The 20094-nt window shown below is 41.6% G+C and overlaps 2 protein-coding genes across 2 annotated transcripts in view; one reads left to right on the top strand and one right to left on the bottom strand.

Moving 5' to 3' along the window:
* The first annotated feature begins 1686 nt into the window (after window positions 1-1686).
* Window positions 1687-12907, top strand: LOC117811518 (polymeric immunoglobulin receptor-like). Its single transcript, XM_034681854.1, has 8 exons — window positions 1687-1777; window positions 3142-3444; window positions 3855-4166; window positions 4261-4569; window positions 6452-6517; window positions 6640-6726; window positions 7081-7127; window positions 9567-12907. Exons 1-8 carry the CDS (start codon window positions 1738-1740, stop codon window positions 9858-9860), a joined length of 1458 nt encoding a protein of 485 aa, XP_034537745.1. The 5' UTR covers window positions 1687-1737; the 3' UTR covers window positions 9861-12907.
* Window positions 12908-13523: 616 nt separating this feature from the next.
* Window positions 13524-20094, bottom strand: part of cand2 (cullin-associated and neddylation-dissociated 2 (putative)) — a 12956-nt gene continuing 6385 nt past the window's right edge. The window contains 24 exon segments of the mRNA XM_034681841.1: window positions 13524-13762; window positions 13764-13853; window positions 15403-15509; window positions 15597-15735; window positions 15737-15766; window positions 15852-15871; window positions 15874-15930; window positions 15933-15965; window positions 15968-16018; window positions 16187-16195; window positions 16198-16281; window positions 16389-16460; window positions 16463-16563; window positions 16814-16953; window positions 17643-17782; window positions 17860-18027; window positions 18102-18192; window positions 18194-18289; window positions 18389-18475; window positions 18477-18596; window positions 18690-18765; window positions 18767-18909; window positions 19270-19425; window positions 19577-19695. Coding sequence (XP_034537732.1) covers window positions 13586-13762; window positions 13764-13853; window positions 15403-15509; window positions 15597-15735; window positions 15737-15766; window positions 15852-15871; window positions 15874-15930; window positions 15933-15965; window positions 15968-16018; window positions 16187-16195; window positions 16198-16281; window positions 16389-16460; window positions 16463-16563; window positions 16814-16953; window positions 17643-17782; window positions 17860-18027; window positions 18102-18192; window positions 18194-18289; window positions 18389-18475; window positions 18477-18596; window positions 18690-18765; window positions 18767-18909; window positions 19270-19425; window positions 19577-19695 — 2306 coding nt within the window. The 3' untranslated portion in view covers window positions 13524-13585.

The raw sequence follows: 20094 nt of genomic DNA, 5'->3' as shown, positions 1-20094 counted from the left end.
TGGTGGGCCTTCTTTATGGTGATGGCTGTGTCGGTGGACCACGTTAGGTCATTGGAGATGTGCAGGCCCAGGTATTTGAAGGTGGACACCATCTCCACAGCTGCACCTCCCATGTAGAGGGGATGACGAGGGGTGCGGCCTCTCTTCCTAAAATCCACCACCATCTCCTTAGTCTTCTCCACATTGATGCAGAGATTGTTAAATTTGCACCAGTCCTTAAGATCTTTCACCTCCTGCCTGTACAAAGACGGGTTGTTGTTGGAGATCAGTCCAACCACAGCCGTGTCATCTGCAAACTTCACTATGGGATTGTTCGGGTACCTTGCAGAGCAATCATATGTGAGGAGCATGTACAGCAGGGGGCTCAGGACACATCCTTGTATAAATATATATACACAGTGTACGCCCCATGTACAGCGGTTCGACTGCATGTCTTCCCCCATTCTCTATTCTCCCCACTATCCCTCTATCCCCCACTCTTCACCTGTCCTGTCAATAAAGGTGATAATGCCCGAAAAATAAAAAATAAAAAAAAATTCTCACCCACCCACCAGAGAAGTTTTTTTTTCATCTGACCTTATCCTCTTCCGTAGGCTGTGAGTCTAACTCTCTGTTTTCTGGGAGTTAACTGTAAACTTCAAACTTTTAACTGGATACTAATTTGGTATGAGGGTAAAGCACGATCAGGGCGACGACCTCTCCTGTGCATGTTCCCACCGAGACTCATGAGGCCACGCCCACATAACTTAAGGCTTAATATAATTACAGCAGGTGAGCTACATAATGATTTATCCCTGTGCAGTTGACATGCATAGAGAAATGAGCAACAGAAACCAAAAAAGTTGTTTGGTCCCAGTCTGTAAACATGTTTATTTCTGCAGTAAAGTTTGCACTCTCAGTATGAGGCGCTATGGAGGCTGACTCTCTTTTGGAGACAGCCTCCAGTGGACACGAGAGGAACTGCAGCGTTTGCTCTGTGCATTTTTCAACAAGTTGCAGCTGGGTTTAAGAAGATTCTTACTCTAAATTGTTAAGATCAGCCTCAGACTGATGATGTTATTTATCAGGCTTTATACAGCATGCAACTGTTTTAATTTTATGTTTCTTGCATGTTGAAAAATAAACAATGCACTTGTACATTTAGTCTCTTTTTAAGTCCTTTTCTATAAAGTATGAGATAAATAAATTTGTTCTGTGGTGACATTAAAGAAGTTTCACCTTTGCAGCGAGTTTGTCATCATCCTTTACTTGATTTAACAAAATCTGATTGTTTGTATCTCACATCTAAAAAGTTCTCTACAGACGGAAATAACACAAACATGTGGTGACTTCATTTCCTAAACACAGAGCTGGAGATAGCTGATAGTGTTGCTTATAAGTTGCTTCCTGTAACAAAATGAGGCTGATTAAAATGCTCATTTTATTCACACTCTTTAGAGCTACTCATTTCATCACTGATGGTGAGACAGAGTGGCTAGTTTGTGCAAAAGCTCCTTTTAAACATCAATAAACATGTATTCATAGAATTAATACTGTGATATACTAAAACTCATGCACAGAGAGGAAACAATGGAGCAAGAGGATAAGACGTAGGCGGGTAACTTTGATAATAATCATGAATATTATCTCAGGAAACGGGGGCTGTGCAGAGGCTGCAGATCAGTCACTGCACAAAAAGAGGAACTGACTAAACAAACCGTCATTTTAAGGACGAGTTCAGCATCCAAGGTGGACGACATGAGAGGCTTTGTCCTGCTGCTCCTCTCACTGATGACAGGTGAGTCACGTTACCTGAGACTTTACAACAAACTCAATCATTTAGTAACTCAGACCAGCTTTCTCAGGGATTAACCAGCGGTCAAACACAGCAGCGATACAAACTCTACAATGTGTTATAAAAGGTGCTTTAAAGCTTTCCACACAGCCAGTTTTAACATCTGATGTCTTTAATTTATTGAATCTATCGTCTGGTAATGATCACTCCTGACAAACTTCTCTTTGCACACTGGCTTCAGAGCCTTTATTTCAGTGTGAACAGGTTAGTCCTCCGTTCATTCAGACTCTGTTATTGTGGAGTCAGGTCTTAAAGCAGAGAAGAAGGGAGCAGAAGTGAAACTCACTGAAAAAATATCCATGTGCATTTTATTCAAAGAGCCAAACAGGTGCAGAAAAATCAGCGTTTAAGTGTTGGATCAAAGTCAGAAAGAATCCGCTGCTAGAGATGACATAATTGTCTCAGTGAGTTTTTTACTGCTGGTGATTCTGGACAGAATCCTGAAGAGTCGTCAGTGAAGAGACACTGAACATTTCTGTTCAATTACTGAAAGCACGTCGTCCTGTAATCTATTGTTTATATAAATATGGATCACTTCAAATAAGTCCAAAGACTGAATCTTCTTTATCTGCACACACACACACACACACACACAAAGGGCGAGAGAGAGAGTGAGAGAAGGATTATTTTGGGGCAATTTTTGCCTTTATTGAGATAACAGATAAAGATAGAAAGAAAATGTGGAGAGTAGAGAGAGGGGGGAAGACCTGAAGCAAAGGGTCGTGGCAAGGAGTCAAATTAGCAGCTGCTGTGACAAAGACTCTAACCTCTGGGGTGCGTGCTGAAACAGCAACGCCAACTGTGTCTCACACAGAGAAATTAAAGTATTTTTGATTGAAATATGAATTTATTAAAAATACATTCTATCATTTAATTAAATCAAATTTATTTATTTACTTTATATATTTCTTTATTTTATTTATTTATTAAAATATATTTATACATGTTTTACTTTAATTTATTTAATTTACTTTATTTATGAATTTAATTTTATATATTACTTTTTAAAATTGTAGTTATAAATCAATTTATTTCATTTTATTTATTTGTTAATTCATTTTAATATTTTTTTTGTTTTTAATTAATTAATTAAATAACTTATTGATTTTTTTGCTCATCGTTCTCCCTACAGTAGGAGAAAGAACACCGTGGCCTGAAAATATTTAAAAAATGTATATAAAGGTACACAAGCTTAAAATATTAAATAAAATAAAATAAGATAAAATAGAATTCAGTTAGCAGAGTAAATTAGGGCTAAATTAACTCTGATAACATGATGTGAAGTTTTCTCTCTTTCTGATCCACAGGTTGTGAGGCCAAGTCTGAAGTGAAGGGATGCCTGGGGGGATGGGTTGAATTCACCTGCCAATATCCCAACATGAAATCAAATTGCAAAAAAATATATGTAATAAATCAAACCAAAACTTCCCTACAAAGTTCCAAAACCAATGAGTGGATAACAAAAGAAAGAGTTTCCATGTACCACAATAAAACAAAAGGAAATCTGAGGGTGATCATCGAACAGCTTCAAACTAAGGACGCCGGGGAGTGGCAGTGTAAATTTGGCAGTAGTTCACCCCATGTCTCCATCACACTCGGTCTGAACACTGGTAAGATACTCACTTTGTTTTTTCAGTGTTTTTCAGTAACCTTGTGTCTAAAACTGGACGTACTTCTTTAAAGGAAATGTTCAATGAAATAAAAGATGACACAAAATGTAGAAACTAAAATATTTTGTATTTTCACATGCTATTGGGTCCCTAAAATCGTCACACAGTCTTAAACAAAATAAAGTTTATGTGTTTATAAATATTCTGAATTTGATGTGGTGATAGAAAACTTTCAGTTCTGTTAAACTTTCCTTTCCTGTCCTCAAAGCTCCGCTCAGTGAGGAACTAATTACAGACAAACACGTGTGTTCAGTAAAGGACTCAGCTTGCTGTGTGTGGTTAGATGATGTACATGTTCAGTCTGGTTCACTTACCTTCATTTAGCATTTGTTATTCTGTTTTATTTACAGTGTGCCAGAGACCTTTCGATCAAACAGCGTATGAAAAAGCTAAGACCACCATCACATGTGAAGACCCAGACCATGAAGACAACTCTGATGACACGTTTATCTGCAAAGAGAGTGGTCCTATCTGTGAGGATATCTTACCTACAGGATACTCTGTGAGGTCAAACGAGACGTTCACTCTCACAGAGACCCACAGAGTGTTCAGCGTGCCCATCAGTGTCATGTCCTCACAGCATAAAGGCGTCTACTGGTGCGGACTGAGATCTGACAAAGGTTATCGAGCTGGAGTCAGAAAGATAACTCTAAAAACTGAAGGTGGGCCACACTCATCTGACACTTCTGACTTCCTAACACATTATATGAAGGTGACTCTTATTAAACATGTTTCATACAATCTGTCTGCCTACAGGTATTCCTAATCCCAAAAGGTCTCCAGTTGTTGGACAGACTTTTTCTTACTGGTGTAAATACTCAGAAAGTGCTCCCATAAATAAGTTCATCTGTAAGGGGGAAGATCCGTCTGTATGTCAGCCTCTAATCAGCAACAACAACAGAACCAATGGGAGGTTTTCCATGAAGGATCATCCAAAGGATAGAAACATCACCATCACAGTGAGAGATGTCACAGCACAGGACAATGGGACATACTGGTGTGGGGCAAAACGTACCGACAGCTCTCTCAGTAACCCGTTCTACCACAGACTCTCCATGATTGTAGGTGAGTGAGACACCAGGGGAGTTAAAAAAACACTGTGAGAAAGAGATGTGTTAGCAACCTCCTCAGGTGGAAAACAGCCAAAGGAAGTGGTGTGGTTTGTTCATTAGGGTGGGTACAACAGAAGGCGTGATGTGTTCATGTTTAACACCTTCATGCTGGAGTGAAGGTTTCATTTACAAATCTTTACATTCTGTTAAACCAAACCTCGACTGTCACTTTAACAAAAGATTCAGATCTCAACACTTCTATTAATCATGTCAGAAACGTTTTCAATCAACGTCTTTACTCCTTTAGTTCTGCTGCTTCATGCATCATTAAATCTTTTGTATATTAATTCTTAATAGTGAATACAAGCATGACAGCAGAGTTGTGTGAACGACAGTGGATCTAGTAATTGTGGCTGTCTCTGCTCTAATCTAAAAGAAACATGACTCTGTAGTGGAGATCACTGCATTAAAAACAGACATGACTTCGTAGTGGAAATCACTACATTAAAAACAGACATGACTCTGTAGTGGAAATCACTACATTAAAAGCAGACATGACTCTGTAGTGGAAATCACTACATTAAAAGCAGACATGACTCTGTAGTGGAAATCACTACATTAAAAACAGACATGACTCTGTAGTGGAAATCACTACATTAAAAACAGACATGACTCTGTAGTGGAAATCACTACATTAAAAACAGACATGACTCTGTAGTGGAAATCACTGCATTAAAAACAGACATGACTCTGTAGTGGAAATCACTACATTAAAAACAGACATGACTCTGTAGTGGAGATCATCACATGGGCTCAAAATCCCTTCAAAAAACATTTTCTGTTCATCACTTTATCCACAAATGCATGTTAAAACTGAACCATGCAAAGAGGAAACCATATAAACTTGATCCAGAAACACTGGAGACTTCTCTGGACCTGAGCCCGCTTAAGATGGACTGAGGGAAGTGGAAAGCTGTCCTGTGGTCTGATGAATCAAAATCTGACATTCTTTTCGGAAATCATGGATGCTGTGTTCTCCGCTCTAAAGAGGAGAGGGACCACTCGGCTTGTTATCAGCTCACAGTTCAAAGCCAGCATCCCTGGTGGTATGGGGCTCATAAGTGTTCCATGGCATGGGTAGCTTACACATCTGTGAAGGCTCCATGAATGCTGATCAGTTTATATAGGTTTAGGAGCAACATATGCTGCCATCCAGACAATGAATTTTTTCAGGAAGACCTTACATATTTCAGTAAGACAATGATAAACCACATTCTGCACATATAACAACAGCATGGCTCTGTAGTAGAAGAGCCCAGGTGCTGAACTGGTCTGCCTGCAGTCCTGACTTGTCACCCACTGAAAACATTTGAAAGGTAAAACATAATAAACAAGACCCTGAACTGTCGAGCAGCTGAAATCCTCTATCAGGCAAGAATGGGACATTTCACTTAAACTACAGAAACTGGTCTCTTGTGTTCACCTACGTTTACAGGGTGTTGTTAAAAGAAGAGCTGATGAATACGACAGTACACATGTCTCTATACCAACTGTTGAAATGTGTTGCTGGCAACAAATTTATATCTAGACTAGAAATTTATATCATTTGCAAAAACCATAAAACTGTTTTATTAACATTTTACACTGAGTCTGGGCTTTTGTGGACTAAAACAATAAAAAGTGAAAATGAATTGAAATGTAACACTCAGAGGTATTTTTTGTCTGAAGACTTAGACTTCATATAACTACCTAAATAAACTCTGCTCTTGAAGTAAATTCCTCTATTATTCAGAAGAAATATTGAATTAATAAATAATGATTTTTGCACAAATTCATGTTTAAATTATTAGTATTCTTTAACTTCTATGTTTTTACGTACTTTTACTTCCTTTCAGTGCCATCCTCAAAAACAACTCCTGTTTCTACGACTCAGTCAACTCCTGCATCTCCTAAGAGTCCTGGTGAGCGAGCCGGTCAGAAAACTTTAACCTCCTGCTGCAGGAGAGCAATATTCAAATGTTTTTTAAGCATCTTTAAAATTCAGAGTTGACTGTTTTAATTGATTCTTGATATTTTCCTGCAGATAGATCTGGGCTTGTTATCACTGTGATCGTCTGCGTAGTCGCTCTGCTGCTGCTCTTCGTGCTACTCTCAGTCCTTATATACAAACGTAAGAGATTTATCACCAGTTTACAGAACATGAAACCTATTGCGCAAACAAAACCACAATAAGGACTTCTTCATCCTGTGAAGTCAAAAGGGTGTCAAATCAGACGTCTTTATGGTTAAAACATAGACGAAATGTGACGTTAAACATGCCTTAAAGTTAATCTACCACTGATCTTTATCTGCGGTGTATGGTGATAGTCACGTCCTTATGAGTGGAAATACGCAGTCATCAACATGGGCAACTCTGTTTGCTCTTCTTTGTAAGTGTTCACTGATTAAAGTGTTGAGATCCGTTTATTTCATGTCATATGAATTATCTTAATTTTCCTGTTCTTGTTTTTTGTCTTTGCGTCAGGGTTTTCAAAACGCCCCAAGAACGGAGCAGCCTCGCAGCACAAAGAGGTAAAACCCCCAAAATAAGTTTGCAATTTATAAATGAAACAGTGCAACTGGGTTTTCTCATGACCAAAACATGTCATACAGTTAAGCATTTGTGTTCCTGACATTCTCTGATCTGCTCTGTGCTGAATTGATACTCTGTGCACCGGCATCCAACAAAAATAGGAGTCGTATCTGCTGTGGAGGGCTCAGGATTGCCGGAGCTGAGATGGAGCAGAGCAGAGGCAGTGGAAGTAAACACATTGACTAGAATTAGAGGAGATATTATCAAACAAGGCTCTTGTGGAAGTTAGACGTTACGCAGTATACTTTTGATTCTATATCCAAAACGTCCTGGCTCCCTCAGCTGGGTCCAGTCCACAGCGTCACAGATTCTTGTGTGGGTTTGAAGCAGACATTCATAGTTATGTAAAGTTCAATGACTCTTGTGTTAGTGTTTGTGATGTTTCCTCTCACCCTTCCTGTGAAATTTACAAAAAACAAAAGAGGTGGACCCAAAGTGGAGACTAAAATTCACAAAAAAAAAACAACAGGAGATAAAAATAAAGCTTACTCAAACAAATCCATGGGAAAACGAGAAACACGAGAGCAAGACAAGGCAAGGTAACACATATAACATAACAAGGAACTGACAGGAGGGAGGAAGCACAGAGACTAAATACACACTGGGTGATCAGAAAGGAGGGAAAACACAGGAAGTAAAACTAAACTAAACACAAAAGGAGCAACAACTACAAAATAAAACAGGAACCATGATAGACTACAGGTACACACAAGGATCACTAAACATAACTTATACAGAATATAAACAAGGATGAAACAAGGTAAATTAATAAATAAAACAAGAAATCAGAGACAGTATACAATTAAGAAAATACAAAACAAAAGCAACTCATGACAGTTCCTCCTCCACTCTGATAATCTGGTGAGCGCTGCAGTAGCCTCATTGGTCAACACAGCTGTCAATCAGTGTAAGAAAATCCTGCCTGTGGGATCAAAGGCAAAGTTCTAGAATGTCTTTGATCTCAGAATCAAGAGAAAAGTCAAAATTCTGAAGAAAGAATTTTAATTTGCTCCTCCCCTCTTTCCTTCTATATACCTCTTTTTATAGCATCAAATAATAAACCAAAGTAAACTAGTCAGTAAAATGAACACTGACATAAATCAGCATGATAAGATCTAACTGTAATGACAGAAAAACATTTTTGACAAACATTTATTTGACCTGTGTTTTGATTTAGAGTTTGTCCCACGTCCCATCTGTTAACATGGAGGAGGCAGGGTCCATTACCAAGCGGCAACCTTAAAAACTGCAGGTTTTCAAGTGTCTACCATAGACTGTATAAAATATGGACATAGTATCCGTGACGTCACCCATCTGTTCCTGAGAGCTGTTTTGAAGCAAATCGACGGCAGCAGCCATATTGGAAATGCGGAACTCAACCAGGCAGAGTGTGACGTAGTGTGAGCCCCCTAGCCAACAGCTATGTGTTCCCGACCGGGAGTCACGTCAGTCATGTCCTTATTTGGGAAAAACTTGTAATCTTAATATCTTCTGAACCGTCACGTTAGAAAAAAATTCACCCCCGTACAGTGTGTGCCGTTAGAGAGATTAGCTTCGTAGGGCCATGCCGTTTTTTTAACCAGGTTTTAAACATGTGTATTGCAGTTTATAGCACTTCCGCATAGGCTTTATCGTTTGAGACCGGAGGTTGCCGCTTGGTGTCTACTTGAGGCTGGCTCTGGAAGAACCGGAAACCACACACACACAAATTTAAAAAAGCCAATCCTTACAGCAGAAATAAACATGTTTACAGCCTGGCACAAATGACAAATGTAGTCTAAATAGCTAATTTCTAGATCGGCACACACTGTACAGAGGGTGAATTTTTTCAGAACACGGCAATTGCAAATATATTAAGATTACGAGTTTTCCACAATGAGAGACACAGCTGACTTGATTGACAGGTGGGAACACTGTAGCTGTTGGCTCGGAGGCTCAAAGCCTGCCTTATTACCTCACACTAGCTCACAGAAGTTAGGTGACTTCAGTATTTCCAATATGGCTCCCGCCGACTAAACAGCCTTTAGGGACAGATGGGTGACGTCACTGATACTACGTCCATTACTCATACAGTCTATGTTTATGACCCATACTGCAGCCAGTCAGGAGGGGGGGCTCTAAACGTTTTGGCTTCCCTTTTGGGGAGCGGTCAAGTTGTCGATCTTCTTATGGGAAATGTTATGTTATGACTTTGCCCAGAGAGAATAGAGACATGTTAATTTTAAAATACTGTTTTGATCAGTGATCGCCGACTTTGTTTATTTCAGCTGAGAGTGTTGCACTAAATATCCCGCAGTACAGGAGCGTTCCCCTGGATGGTCCTTACTGTTAGTATTAGATATGATCTGTTAATGAACAACACTTTCTTTTCTGGGCAGGATTACGTCTACGAGGAGATCCAGGAGGGCGTCCGGAATCCAAACTCAATGAAATCGGTTTATGCCACCGTGAATTTTCCCACAAACCCCTCTGCCTCACTGCAGTACTCCACCATCAACTTCAAACAGAGCCCTGACAAAGCTGCTGGTGACAGTCTGATCCTCAAACCCAGCTACTCCGCCTGTGAATATTCTTCTGTACGACCAAGTCCAGTCGACACATACATCATCCATCCATCCCGCCCTTCCGAGGAGCCTCTCTACTCAACGGTCAACAAGCCACAAAAGAAATAATTCACTCTGTTTGACTTCATGAAAGAACTGTCCTCTAACATGAAGGGTATTATTCAAACAATTGCTTGTCCTTTAGGTCGCATAATATGAGAAAAAAATTATCTGATTTTGATGAAACTCTGGAAAGATGAGGCAGGGTCCAAGAACTATTACATTCTGTGTTTCAATATGTTTATTACGGAAAAACAGGATCTCCACAAAGCATCCACATCAACATTCAATTTTCATGTAACAACGTGAATCAAAAGCCTGGTCTTACAGACATTACATCATCACTAATTCGGATTATTCATTCCTTATTGTCAGGCAAAGCTGTCTTCCTCATAGAGTAGACAGTAGAACTATAACTATAACTAAAACTATCCCAGCCTCCCCCCTCCCTCAACCCTCCCAAGGAGTGCTACCTGACAGTGTACACAAAGTTGATCATTTCAATTCTGCCAAAAGGAGATCAGTGGGCGCCAAATTTTCTCAAACTTCTCAAGTCTGTTATTAAGAACAAATCTAATTCTATCTAAGTGAAGTGTGTCTGTAATCTCTGTTAACCATACTTTGAGGGTAGGTGCTTCTTTCTTCTTCCAAAATAGGAGGATCAGTTTCTTAGCAGTAAGCAGCCCATAAGATAAAAGACAGCGTTCAGAGACTTGGAGGTTCCTGAGCCCCTCTGACACCCCGAAGATGATCAATATGGGATCAGGTTTAATCTCCACCCCCAGAACTTGTGAAAGAAAATTAAAGATTCCAATCCAGAAATTCTGCAAGCTGGGACACAGGACATAACTGTGTGTTAAAGTTGATTCTGTTGAATTGCATTTATCACAGTGTGGTGAAATTTCTGGGAATATTCCGTGCAATTTAGACTTTGAATAGTGCAGTCTGTGCAAAATTTTAAATTGAATCAAACAATGTCGCGCATTAATGGAACAATCGTGCACATATTTCAAGCTTTCATTCCAGGTGTCCTCTGATAATTGTTCCCCAAGGTCTGCCTCCCAGCTTGCTTTAAGGATGTCAGAAACTCCGAGGGCCATAGTCTGAAATGCACTGTACAGGTTGGAGATTATACTTTTTGACCTACCAAGATGCTTAAGACAGCTAACAAGTTTGTCGGGCCTTGCACTTTCAAAGGCCGGCATATGTGATCTCACGTAACTCCTCACCTGTAAATATCTAAAGAAATCCTGACATGGCAGGCCATATTTCCCTTTAAGCTGTTGGAAAGATGCAAACACCCCCTCCAAGTACAGCTCCCCAATACTGTGTATTCCCATGTCCCTCCATGCAAAAAAAGCAAAAAACCTAACGGTACAAGAACTATTACATACTAATCTTGATCCAACTCATGAACATATAACAGAGGATTTTAGCCACATTAAGGATTACAGTGAAGTCATAACTTTACAGGAAAAAACTAGGAGATTTAAGAGCAATAAGTCGTAAATTAACGATCATTTAATTGTAAATTTAAGAATTTAAAGCCGTTCATTTGTGAGAATAAAAAACCTGAATTATCATGCACAGAATCTTAATATTTCTGAGAACATTTTGTAAATTTACAAGACTACACCTGTGAATATGACAACAAATTTGTAAAGTTATGAGAGGAAGTTGTAATTTCACCAAGGCAAACTTAAAAATGTACAAGAAAAAGTTGGAACATTATGAGAATAAACTAGAAAATGTAAGAGTTTAAAGTTGTAAAATAATGAGATTGAAGTCTTAGTTTTACAAGAGTAAAGATTTTAATTTAGGTGAATACATTTGTTTTTTTAGGAGAATAAGTTGTAAAATTCATGAGAAAATAGTCGTACATTTAGGAGACAAAATTTGTACATTTACATTACAGAAAGTCCTCATTTAATGAGAAGAAAGTTGTAATTTTACAAAAAAAAAGTAAATTAACAAGAATTAAATCGTAAACTTAAAAGTAAAAAAGTTGTCATTTTACCAGACCTCAGAAATGTATGACAATAAAGTCGTAAATAAATACGAGGAAACTTTTCAATTTTACAAGATTTGACTTTACAAGCTTTAAGAGGTAAATTTATGAGAATTAAGTTGAAATGTTACAGGAATAAATCTGTATATTTTTAAGAGAAAAGTGGTAATCACATACTGCGCTCATTTAAATGTTGAATCAGATATAAGATGATATCAGAGGAGCAGCCAGCCTCTTGCAGTAAAACGAGGAGCGTGGGTCATCTTGTGAAGTTAAACTAACTAAAGTATGGCGTCACAAGATGCTCCACGTTCCTCGTTTTAGTACAGGCCGCTGGCTGCTCCTCTGATCTTCCCCTTCAAATAAAATACAGAGTAACCTAAGACTAAAAAACGACTTTATTCTCTTAAATCAGTGACGTCAGTTTTGTAAATTTACGACTCAGTCTCAAAATCTTTTCTCTTCTCTAATTGGACCCTAAAACTCAAATGAAATTCCCGGCCGACTAAAAACTTCTTACACGTAAGTAAAGTAAAGCATTTGATATACACATATTTACATTTGTTCAAAAATGATAAATTAACATCTTTTTGGAAAAAATCTATGTAAAATATGTTGTAAATAGAAATACATAACAGGAAGTAGAGCTGAGATGATGACACCTTGGCAAGGTATGACTGTATCTAAACCGGTGTTATAGATTTAGAAGGGTAGACCTGGAGGAGGCAGATTTCATATTGTAGAAGTCTGGATGTTTGCTCTTTCTGCTCTTCTAGCCGGCCTTCTAGGTTTGTTAGTGTTTTTTGTTTCAATGCAGCACAAGCATCAGGAAATGCACCACAGTATTAAGATGTTAAATCCCGCCACTTTCTTCTTCTTGTTACACTGCAGTGGAATTCAGCATTTTGCAGTGCTGTACGGTTTGTGGGTGAGAATTGTTTCCCCACAATGCATTGTGAAAAGTAGTGTAAACCAATGGGCACTAATAGAGCTCTATCATGCACAGTGGTGCAAAGATGAGAGAAGTGTGACATCCTGACGCTGTTTCACAAAGAGTGGAAGATTTCTGTGTGTGTACGAGACAATAAATGATTCTTTTTTTTAAGTACAGTGAGTCATATTTGTTTATTTTTCATTATTCAGTGAAAATACACTCATTATAATATCAGTAATCATATAATTCAGACCATACTGTCATTTACTTTTACATGTAACTATCTGACAATTACAAGACAACCCAAAACATCAAAATAAGCACAATAATTAGAGGTGAAGTATAACTTTTTACAGATTTTACAGTTTTAAAGTTGTCTCTTTTTTAGATTTGCACAGACTGAATGGAGGGTGTTTTAAAGACATTGTTCTTGAACAGGGAAGCACCTGTTAACAAAGCTAAACTGACTGCTTTGTGTTGTTTTCTTTCCCCTCCAGCAGACTCTGCGTGTGTTTTTTATTCTGCCTACAGGTAGCCAAACCTCACTGTCCATATTTCCCTCCTGAGTGAAATCATGTCTGTGGCGATGATTTGCTCATGCCGTTTGTGGCACAACCCCAGGCACAGACTGTACTGATGTTCAAAAGGGTTGCATCTGTTCATTTAACTTGCACTGAACTAAAGATAAATAAATGTGATGACACAAAAGTTTCCCAATCACAGAGTTTATTTTTTCCAGAGAAGAAAAGGTAAACTAAAAAAGGAACAAATGAGAAGACAAACACAGCTGTGATTTCATTCTCAAGTTGTTTTATTTCCTGTATTTTTCACGCCCATCTTTTAAAAGTAACATCATGATAAAACCCTTTCCTTAAAGCGTTCATTGTTCAAGCTGACGTCCATGCTCTCTGCCGGCGCCATGCCTCCTCCCTCCCCTCCCTGCACGCTCTGGTAGATGGACGCCATGTCAGCATTGGTTCTGATCTGGTTGGCAAAGTCGGCCATGCTGGGGCTCCTCTCCACCTCTGGAGACTGCCAGCAGGGCGGCGACAGCTCGCATGGCAGAGCGCCGAAGCTCTTCCTGCTTCTCAAACTCCTGCTTCACAGACCCCAGCCTTAACTGCAGAGGAGGGAGGCGGGCATTCAGTGCTGCTACTTGTTTAAGCTCCGTACACTACTCAAAGCTGCCTCAGGTTTTACATTATACACACACATTCACAAGTATAAGTTTGGCATGGATGCCCACAATACCTTGTTGCTGTTTTTCCTCAAAGATCCTTTATTTAAAGAAGATGGTGCGTCACCACCTGATACAGCAACATTAAGAAATGCTGGACCTAATCTGTTTGTCTCCCTCTTAACTCCAAAACATTTCAACAATAATATCAATGATGGCATCTCCAAGCAGAGAACCACAAGTTTTCTTCAGTTTTTTAGGGCTGTTTTAAATTAAGACTAATGGCATTTCTGCTCATATTTGAAGTTTTTATTTTTATTTTTGCATTTCAAAACAGTTTTTACTTATTTTTTTCAGTCATATTTTGGGGCATTTTTGCCTTTATTTGATGGGACAGCTGAAGAGAGACAGGAAAGTGTGGAGTAGAGAGTGGGGGGAACATGCAGAAAATTGTCGGGGCCAGGACCGAGACTGAACACTCACCCGCTGCAACAAAGACTTTAAGCTCTGCACATGGAGCAGCACCCAAAATGCTGGTTTTAAGTCACGTCCATTGATCCCTGGATAATGCAACAGCATTTGCACTTTAAAGGAGTTCCACTTTGGCCGATTTCTCAGTTTTATACACACCCTGTATGTGTGAAACTACTGTTCCCTTCAATGGTAGGACATATGACTTGCCAAACATGCTAACCCGAGGAAGTCATTTAGACCCATAGACTGTATAAAACAATGTATCCATAACGTCACCCATCTGTTTCTGAAGCGCTGTTTTGAAGCCACTCACAGTGGTGTGCCGATAAAGAAATTAGCTATCCAGACTACACTTTTTTGTACCAGGCTGTAAACATGTTTATTTCTGCTGTAAAGATCGGCTTTTTTTGAATTTGTGTGTATGTGGTTTCTGGTATTTCCAGAGCCAGCCTAAAAGCGGGCACTTGAGAAACTGCAGTTTTAAGTTTTCCGCATTGGCTTCAATTCTTGCGGCCGGAGGTTGCCGCTTGCTTAGACCTGAGTGCAGAAAGTTGACTGTCCTGAAGTCAGCTTCAAGCTGACAATCATGGCGTTGATAATGGAAGAGAAGTCTAAGATCAAAGGTAGGGTTCTAGAATTCTGTCTTTGATCTCGAATTTCAAGAAAAATGTCAAATTCTGAAGAAAAGTTGGATCTAAAAAATAAATCTTACTCCTCCTCCTCCCTCTGTCCTGCTTTATACCTATTTTTATAGCATTAATAATTAATTCAGACGTGAACTAGTCAGAACATGAACACTGAGACTTAATTAGGTGATGAGAACTATCTGTAAAGACAGAAACCATTTTGACAAACATTTATTTGACCTTTGGATTTAGAGTTTGAACCCATGTCCCATTAGGTTCACATGGAAGTGGCAGGCTTTAGCCTATACTGCAGCCAGCCATAAGGGGAGCTCTAATGTTTGGCTTTACTTTAGAGAGCTGTCAATATTTAAATCAGTCTGTGCTTCCCTCACCTTGGTGGTGCAGGTGGCCTTCAGAGGTTTCGACAGTCTGTCCAGTCTTTGGAGGACAGCAGCCGGACACAGAGACGCCAGCCTGGCTAACATCAGGAAGTCAGCATCTACAGCAAGAACAGAAGACACACCGCGGTGAGCAGACAAACACCTGATCAGGTCTTTAGTTATGTTATCGTCTGTGTGTTTTCTGCTCACCCTGATGTCGTAGTGATCTTTGAGTCCTTCCTCTACATGATCCAAGAACTGCAGGACATCCAGCCCCTCCAGGCAGCTGTCCAGCAGAGTGTACATGCACTCGAACGCAGCTTTACGAACATCAAGACCGTCATCCCACTGTGTGTTTGAACGTACCCATCTCCACCTGCAAACACATTACAAACACACAGTACACCGAGATTAAAACATCAATCATGAAATGCATTTTAGACTCCATCCAGTTGACACACCTCTCTGATGAGGTCCTTCTGATCTGGGTCTCCTTGTACAGGTGAGGCAGCACAGTTGTTAGGAGGCCGCGGATCAGTGAGGTTTGTTGTGAGCCGCAGAGTTGAACATGACAGAGCGACACGGCGCACGTTGATGTCCTCGTCCTGCAGCATCTTCAGGAAGTCACCTAAGGAGGAGAGAGGACATCACAGACGTGGATGAGGTTGATCCTGTTTGTCAACGGGTGTTTGAGGAATTTGCAAGTAAAGACAGTGAAGCAGAAGTTAAACGGTGGAACTATCCTTTAAGAATCACCTAAATCAGGCCGCCTGTGTTTGTGCCGGTGTGTGTTTACCTATGCAGCCTTCAGCAGGGCGTCGATGGGAGCCGGCTGATCAACGATGGTGAACTTTACAGCTGTCACCACGGTGCTGCGAGCCAGAGGAGAACCTGAGAGGAGGAATAGGAGGGCGCGAGAGGCTTTTAAATGAGTCACTTATAAATGAAGCTTTAACAGGAACATGGTGGAGGGATGGATGGTGTCCCACTCATGGTACCTGCTCTCAGCTGCTGCTTCAGACGAGGTAAAAGCTGCTCAAGGTTCACTAAGGTGAGCTTTCCCAAACACCGGCCACCAGGTTCCTGGTCCCCTCCTCCTGACACTCACAGTGCTGAAACAGCAAAGACCAGATGGACTCCACATGGGGCGATAGACTAGAGGCCGGACAGGCACTGAGGGAGAGAGAGAGAGAGACAAAACAAAGAAGGAAAAATAAAAAAACTACACTGCTGCTGTATAGAAAGCAAATAAACGTAATCATGTTGCTGTCTGCTGCAGGTTTCAATAAACTCTTTCCGTCCCTGCCACCAGAGGCGCCAAAAGGTTAGCTGCTCCTTGAAATATTGAATTCACAGAGATAAAAGGAGACACCAGAGGAGTTATGACAGCCGCAGAGAATCACAGAAACAGGTGAGCACACACCTTATGACCTCCTTCAGAGAGTGGAGCAGGAGGTACTGTCTGCGGGGCTGAGAGGAGATTTCCTTCAGTAGGAAGGGCAGGTAGTCGTTCAGGCTGCCGACCGCCATGCTGCCTAACGCGCAGGACGCCGCCGTCTTCACCTGACATCACCAAACATCACACGTTATTAAAAAGGAGGAAGTGAATAACGCTGTGTCTCTGTCCTGATATTTGCAAAACTTTCACATAACTTTAGGAGAAAAAGACAGACGATTTTACAGTGTGAACAGACGGAACACTCATCTACATTATTATTTCATCATGTTCATCGTTTTCCCGCATCTTCATCTTCTTTATATTCTGCACTATTTCAGCATTAATTGGTACTACTTTTTCTAATTAATAACGCACCTTTCTTAACACGGTATGAGGTTATTTTAATCCTCTTAACTCGTACTGCATGTTCAACAACTTACTGAACTTGTATCCACAGAAAAAAAGAGGGTCAAATGATTCATTTTTAAAAGTGAAGTAAAGGCGTCGCAAATCTTTTTCACGTCCGTGATTAAAGAAATTAGCTCGTTTATCCTGGCTGCAATAAAGCTCGAGCCATTTAAGGTGGAATTCAAGTTTCACATAAACTGTAACCCCTGATAGTTCAAGTGGAAGCTGGGAAACTCAGCTGCACGTGTGTTGTTCTGCTCCTGGAGTCTAAATCTATGGAGTATCTGAGGGGTCAGTTAAGTCAGACCCTTCACATCCTCTCACTCTTCGGCTGTTAAGTCAACAAAGACAAACAAGGCCTCAAACCACGACCTTTAAAATAAAAGAGTTTCTGTTGTTTTCTCACCTCCTCATTGGTGGAGGAGATGGCCTCCAGGATGACTCCCTGCACCTCCTTACTCCCTCCCAGACTGCCGCTCCTTCCCACCTCTCCCAGACACAGCAGAGCCAGGACCCGAGCGGATTCAGGAGAGCCGGGATGTTTCAACCTGAGGAGAGGAGAGGAGGAGGATATAGAAACAAGGAGCCAGGAGGAGATACCAACCTGCTGAACTGCCCACTGACCTCCTGCAGGAGTGAGGTGACGGTGCCTGGAGCCTCTGTTTTTGGGCAGGAGGAGCACAGAGCGCCACACAGCGAGCCACGACAGGAGGACTGTCTGTGGGGGACGGAGCCGTCCACCGAGCACTGAGAGCTCTGAACGGAGCCCATGAGTGCCTTCAGCAAACTGACTGAAGGGAGGAGAGAGGGATGAGGAAGGAAGGAGAAGAGAGGAGGGACCACAAACACACACACACCATCCTACCTGAAGCCATGTTGCTGGTTTTGGAGAGCACCAGAGCCTGCAGGAAGTCCAGTATGGCCGTGAGCGCTCCACCCTGCAGCAGCGGAGAGTGGAACGAGTCTGAGGACGCCTGACAGCACGGAGGAGCTGATCTTTGTCAGAGAGGACGGACAAGCTTTGGCCAGACAGGTCAGCAGGGAGACAGACACCTGAGCAGAGACAGAACACAGAGGAACTATTGCGTGTGGTTTCAGGATTAGGAAGACAGGAAGGAGCCGTGTTGAGCATGGGTTAAGCGTGTGCAGCACCTGTGATACGTGCATGTCGCTCTCGTCCACCAGAGCGGGGAGCTCACTCAGCACGGGCTCCAGAGCTGCAGGTTTGATGCCCGCAGCGATGATGAGAGACGAGCGCGGTCAGACACGCCAGTGTGCAGAGCTTCAGAGCTCGCTGGTTCTTCCTCAAAAAGGATCCCAACGTGGAGAGAGTGTCAGCCAGTATGGACGACAGGTCGATCTGGAAAGAGAGAGAGAGAGACACAGAGAATACTTTGACAGGAAAGACTTTAAATACAAATGAAAAAAATAAAAAATGCTGATCATGTCGAACCTTCAATGGAGAAGCAGAGACGAGTGTTATGGTCCTCACTGCTGTCAGTCTCGTGATCTCATTCTTTAACCTCTCAGGAGATCGCCAAAACACACCTGTAGCTCCGCCCCCGGTGATCGCCAAGGTGACACACCATGTGACCCATACTGGAGATAGCCCTCTCTTTCACCTCCTGTCGATGGTCTGTGGCTTTCAGCCTCTTCAGGGTCACAGAAAACACCTGGACGGACCAAATGTGATGCTTCTTTAAGCTTTCGAGACCAAACACATCCGACAGATAGAATTTAAACTTTCAGAGACAAAGGTTTTCATGCTAAAAAAAACGAAAGTAAGCGGGCAAACGTGAGCTCTCTGTCTCCAGAGACAGTTCAGGCAAAGTTAATTCATTCAGGATGTCTGTCATAAGGTTGTGATCGTTTATCTTCAGGTTGCATCGCAACAACTTCTGATCTGACAGAACAGAACTACTTATCGAGAGTCTGTAGAGCGTCTGGAGTCGCCTATTTTTAGGGTTTATTGATTCCAACAGAATATTTAACTCCACAACAGATCTGAAGAGAGAGCAGGCCGACCACCGCACCTCTCTGACGAACGGCTTTGGGTCGAATACTGCAGCAGTGGCGTTCTGTCCCTGCGGCCTCATCACTCTGACCAGCTGCTGTGTGACCAGCAGAGCCTCGGAGGTGATCTTGTAGAAGGTGTCCTCCACACACGCCACCACCGGGGGCAGCAGCACCTGCAGGGACCGCAGCATGGAGGATAAAGAGGAGAGTTAATGTGCTCTTCCTCAAAACATGTTGTTACAACCACAGACTGTGTCCCTGCTGAGTGTAACACTCAGCGTATAAAACGTCTGTAAGACATGTGTGAGAGGAGTCTGAGAGAACCTGCATGTGAGGCTGGAAGGATTGAGGAGGATGAGTGAGGAGGAGGACGTTGAAGAAGGAGAGGGCGTCGATCCTCATGGTGGAGGAGGTCGACCTGTCTGTCAGTGAGAAGACAATCCCTGTAGGACAGAGGAGGCAGGACAGAGGAGGCAGGACAGAGGGCAGAGGAGAGAGGACGTAGGATAGAGGACAGATGATGGAGGACAAAGGAGGGAGGACGAAGGATGGAAAGAAGAAGGATGACGAAAGAGAGAGAACAGAGGGCAAAGGACAGGGGACAGAGAAAGGAGGAAAGAGGACAGAGGAAGGAGTATGGAGGATGGAGGACAGATGAAAGAGGACGGAAGACGAGGGAGGGAGGGCAGAGGACAAGGGACAGAGGGCAAAGGAAGGAGGACAGAGGAATAAGGACCGAGGACCAAGACGTAGGACGACGGGAGCAAGATGGAGAACAGAAGAAGGATAAGAGGAAAGGGGATGGAGGACAGAAAACAGAAAACAGAGGACAATGACATAGG

The sequence above is a fragment of the Notolabrus celidotus genome, chromosome 1 (genome assembly GCF_009762535.1).
Source record: "Notolabrus celidotus isolate fNotCel1 chromosome 1, fNotCel1.pri, whole genome shotgun sequence".
In the NCBI taxonomy this organism is placed as follows: domain Eukaryota; kingdom Metazoa; phylum Chordata; class Actinopteri; order Labriformes; family Labridae; genus Notolabrus; species Notolabrus celidotus.
Note: the sequence above shows the minus strand (reverse complement) of the source record. Positions and strands in the feature narration are given on the sequence as shown.